This window comes from Eurypyga helias, unplaced genomic scaffold (assembly GCF_000690775.1).
Source record: "Eurypyga helias isolate BGI_N326 unplaced genomic scaffold, ASM69077v1 scaffold10519, whole genome shotgun sequence".
Taxonomy (NCBI): Eukaryota; Metazoa; Chordata; class Aves; order Eurypygiformes; family Eurypygidae; genus Eurypyga; species Eurypyga helias.
In genome coordinates this window covers 21,055-25,729 of record NW_010272754.1, presented here as the reverse complement: position 1 = coordinate 25,729, position 4,675 = coordinate 21,055, and the positions used below count along the sequence as shown (strand labels likewise).

Genomic DNA, 4,675 nt, shown 5'->3' with positions numbered 1-4,675 from the left:
TTTTTTTTTTTTTCTTTTTTCTGTCTGCCCTTACAGTTGGTCCATTAACCATCACCTTCAGGGTGCTCCCTACTGAAAGGATGATCATCCAAAAGAATCCTTTTGTCCAGTCTGGCGGCCACTACAGGCCACCCCACTGCTTGGCCCGCTACAAATCAGCCATCCTCATAGCCTACAGGAACCAGGAGAAGTACCTGCGCCACCTCCTCTACTACATCCATCCCTTCTTGCAGCGCCAGCAGCTCAGCTACAGCATCTACCTGATTCAGCAGGTAAACCCAAATCGGGTGCGCCCGGTGGGGCAGCTGCACTTCCCGGTTAAGGGCCCGGTTCTGAAGGAGAAACGGGAACCTCCTTACGTGGGCTGGGAGGTGAGTTACAAGCTGTGTCGTCTCCGCGGCTGCTAGCGACGGAAATATCATAGAATCATGGAATGGTTTGGGTTGGAAGGGACCTTAAAGACCATCCAGTTCCATATCACACCACTCCGCAAGCCCATCAGTCTGCCCTTGATGGGTTTGGAATTTGCGGCCAGTATCGGTTCATCCGTACAATGGAATGAGGCTTTTTTTACCAAGATAATTTTGAGTTGCCACCTTCGTTGTAAAGAAATGGAAGTTTTCTTTTCCAGGTGGGGAACGGGACGTTTAACCGAGCAAAGCTGCTCAACGTTGGCGTCCGGGAAGCCCTGAAGGATGAAGACTGGGACTGCCTTCTCCTGCACGACGTCAACCTGGTACCCGAGAACGACTATAATCTCTACATCTGCGATGAATACTATCCCAAGCACATGGCCAGTGCCATGGATAAGTTTCAGTACACGTAAGTGCCTCCTTGGCTTCGGATGTATGCATTCTAACCAGTTTGCTTTCCGCACAGAAAGTGTGAATGGGGACGGTGAAAGAACCAACCTTCAGGGTTTTCTGTTAGTTTTGCAGTAGCAATTTCACCGAAAGGGGTATTTTTGACCTAAGCACGCAATCTTGAACAACTCCTTGCCTGCACGTCCCTGTTCTGCTGTTAGCTCAGCTTGGCAAGTGACTGGCGGATTTCTGTTTGCCTTTCCTTCCAAGAATAAAAGTATAGGGTGGGAATTACTGGATCACATAGAAGGTGCGTGATAGGATGCAGGTATTTTGAACTGACCAAAGATGTGAATTTCAAAACCAGCTTTACTTTGGTCTACTGGGGGGGGGATACACGTGTGACTTGGATCACGTTGTTAGTTTGTGAAGGACTGTCATTAGCTTTCAGTACTGATGGTTGGGTTTTTTCTTTCTTTTAGCCTGCCACATAAGTCCTTTTTTGGGGGCGTATCTGCTCTGACTCCAGAACATTACATGAAGATGAATGGGTTTCCAAACACCTACTGGGGCAGCGGTGGTGAAAATGACGACATCGCTACCAGGTACCCACGCGCAGGGCAGGCTTCGAGTAGGACCGCGCGGCACTGCCCCAAGCAAGGAACTGAGGTGGTGTTCCTTCACGTGCTTGCAGTGGCGTAATCCAAAACGCTGCTGGCACTGGGAATGCTTAGTACCAGAGGGTGCTTAGAAACTATGAATCAAATCATCGGATGAGGCTTGGAGCAACCTGGTCTCGTGGAAGGGTCCCTGCCCATGGCAGGGGGGTTGGAACTGGATGGTCTTTAAGGTCCCTTCCAGCCCAAACCATCCTGTGATTCTGTGATTGTCTGCTGGGAGGACAAAGCTTTCCTCAGGCTCTGGAGGGCAGAATGTCACTTCACATCCTGTGCCTTCGGTCGCTCTGGAGGGTGTCCAGGGGGGTTATAACCACCAGTAGTGGAGAAGTGGCTCTGCTGACATTAACGGCGCCAAGGGAAGGAAGAAATCTGCAAGCCTGATGCGTAAGCAAACCAAGAGGTACTTACGAATTCTCAGACAGTGGGGAATTTAAGCTATGCTAAGTGCATCTAGGTTGCTCCAGGTATTGGCTAATCCCCAGTACTTGGCATTAAGGAACACAAGGAATTCTGACTTCTGCCTTCGGTGATGGGTGATGGAGAAGCCTGTGTACTATTGTGAGTCAGTGATAGCAAGATCCGATGTGTTTTCTTGCGCTTTGGTTGCCATGGCAGCAACATGCTATAGAAATGAATACAATGAGTTTAGTTCCAGGTACTCTGCCTGATGCAAATTCTTCAAGTACAAAATCATGGCTGTAGCTGCTTTATTCGGCTCTGTAGTTGCACTGGGCACCTTCATCATCCTGCACCAAGGCAAGCTGGCGGGGAGTTTATAAAACTAAACTGACAATAAAGGCCTGGCCTGTTTGTTGGTCCTGCAGCGTGTGACAAGTCACACGGTTTTGGTGGAATGTTCTGTTGGAGGACTGCGGGAGATGTTACAAAGCAGTATTCCTCTGGGAGCTGAAAGTGGGATTTTCTAACGTAGAATTCCTCCTTTCAGAGGAAGCTAACTGAAAGGGTGTATGACTGTTTAGAGATTCAGCGTTTACTAAAGGAATGGTACGGCAGGAAAATAGAACTTTACATCAAACGCTACGATGCTGGGTCTGTTCAGCTGTTCTTAGTACAGCTGAGGCATCTCACGTGGTTTTAAGTAGCAGTGGGCAAGTCATGCCAGTTATCCCTAGGAGCACCCTTCCTCACAGGAAGCTCTAAGGCAAGTAGGTTCTGTAGCCCTCTCAATAGCCCTTTCTTGAAGGGCACGAAGTCGTGTGTTGTTTCTCTGGTTTATTCCCATACCAGAGGCTCAGCCTGCAGAAGCTGGGAATGAGCTGGCTGGTTTTGAATCGCCAGCTTGATGCACCTAAAGGGATTTGGATTGTAGGAGGTGCTCGAGCATTTCTTACCATGTAGCAACAAAATTAATTGTTATTTGAAACTGGACATCGAAATATCACGAAGTCCTGTGTAAAAATCTTTTGCTGGGATATTGCTTATCAAGGCAGGCTGGGTGCAAAAGCGTGCTGGCTGCTACTTAGAGTTGGCAGCCTGCAGTACTGTGTAACAGCAGTCCTAGAAGACACTAGGATCTACTTGGTGTTGGAAGAAAACACTAATTGGAACCGTGTATGTGTTAGCATCAATTGCAGGAGAGGCTGTTGGGTGCTTCTTAACAGTAAATGAATGCAGCCACTGTTTCATGTTTTGGTTTACTCTGGCAATGCAAAAACTGGAAGAGCAAAGCTGGTTTAGTGCTCTTGCTTTTTCCTGCCTTCTTGACTGAACATGCAATACGCTCGTGTTCAGAAGACAAGAAACCCTGTCTAAAGCTCAGCCTGAACCAACAGCACGTCCTACTGCCAGGGAGGCAGTGTGGGTATCTGATGGCTCTGCACCACTTTCGGTTCTGTAGCCTCTTTGAGCTGTGGAACACACCTGCCTCAGTGCAGCTTCCTGCTGCACCGGGTCTCGAGGGAAGGCAGCGCAGTGCTGCCAACATGCCACCAGATAACCCACCGAGCAAACGCTCACGGATGCCTGGGAATGCTCTCGGCGCGAGAGCTGCCCTCTGATAATGAAGCTTTGCTAGCCCTAGCGCTGTTACAGGCGCCTCTCTTTGCTAAGCCAGCAGAGGTGCCAGCAGCAGTGGGTTGCTAGAAAGTCACCCAAAATGCTGGTTTTTAAGAAGTTCTGTTCTGGAATTCTGAGCCTCCAGTTCACTTTTCCCTCATCTAACTGTCCCGCAGCTGACATGTGTTTGTCTGGTGCCTGTGTTCAGAGCTGGTCTGAGGCCAGTCCTCTGCTCGGGCGCTCTGAACGGCACGTCTCTGAGAGCAGAGCAGGGCATAATCTGGATCTGAAACTCGGGGCTGGCTTCCTTTCAGAAACTGCAAGTTTGGGTTGGTTTTTATTGTTTGTGTTTAGGTGGTGGACCTCTAGGCAGTAAAAAGTTCCCATAAGGAAGTGTAAATAATGCTTAATTGTCGGATTCATGGGAATCGCTGTGGAATGCTCCGCATGCTGCTGTTTGTTCCCTGCTTGCTATAATCCTCCCTCTACCCCATCGAAGTGCACTGCAGCTGGGAGCTTTCTAGCCCAAGCCTGTTAGAACCTGCTAGAGAAGGTCATGTGGCACTGAAACTGCCTCCCTTCAGCTTCTGCTTTTTGCTTCCACAGAACCATTTGGGCTGAAAAAGACCTTTAAGACCATCAAGTCCAACCATTAACCTGGCACTGCCAAGTCCACCACTAAACCATGGCCCTACGTGTCACATCCACATTTTTAAATCCCTCCAGGGATGATGGCTCAATCACTTCCCTGGGCACCTCCACCCAATGCCTGACAGGTCTTCTGGTGAAGAAATTTTTCCTAATATTCAATCTGAACCTCCCCTGGTGCAACTTGAGGTTGTTTCCTCTTGTCCTGTCACTTGGGAGAAGAGACCAACCCCACCTCTCTGCACCCTCCGTTCAGGGAGCTGTAGAGAGCCATAAGGTCTCCCCTCAGCCTTCTCTGGGCTGAACACCCCCAGCTACTCCTCACAGGACTTGTGCTCCAGACCCTTCCCCAGCTCCGTTCCCTTCTCTGGGTACACTCTAGCCCCTCAGTGTCCTTCTTGTCGTGAGGGGCCCAGGATTGGGGGTGCTTCGATTGCATTAACACTGAAAATCCTCTCTGACTCTGAGCTTCCCTTTAACTAAGCCTAGAAATACCTCAGCAAACGTTGTTTGTTGTTTTGAAGGATT

At 49.3% G+C, this 4,675-nt stretch overlaps 1 protein-coding gene across 1 annotated transcript in view; it reads left to right on the top strand.

Annotated features, from left to right (window-relative positions):
• Nucleotides 1–4,675, top strand: part of B4GALT3 (UDP-Gal:betaGlcNAc beta 1,4- galactosyltransferase, polypeptide 3) — a 12,879-nt gene that overhangs the window by 7,038 nt on the left and 1,166 nt on the right. The window contains exons 2-4 of the mRNA XM_010159238.1: nt 37–272; nt 632–822; nt 1,286–1,446. Of these exons, the coding sequence (XP_010157540.1) occupies nt 37–272; nt 632–822; nt 1,286–1,446 (588 nt within the window). The remainder of the gene's footprint in view (nt 1–36; nt 273–631; nt 823–1,285; nt 1,447–4,675) is intronic.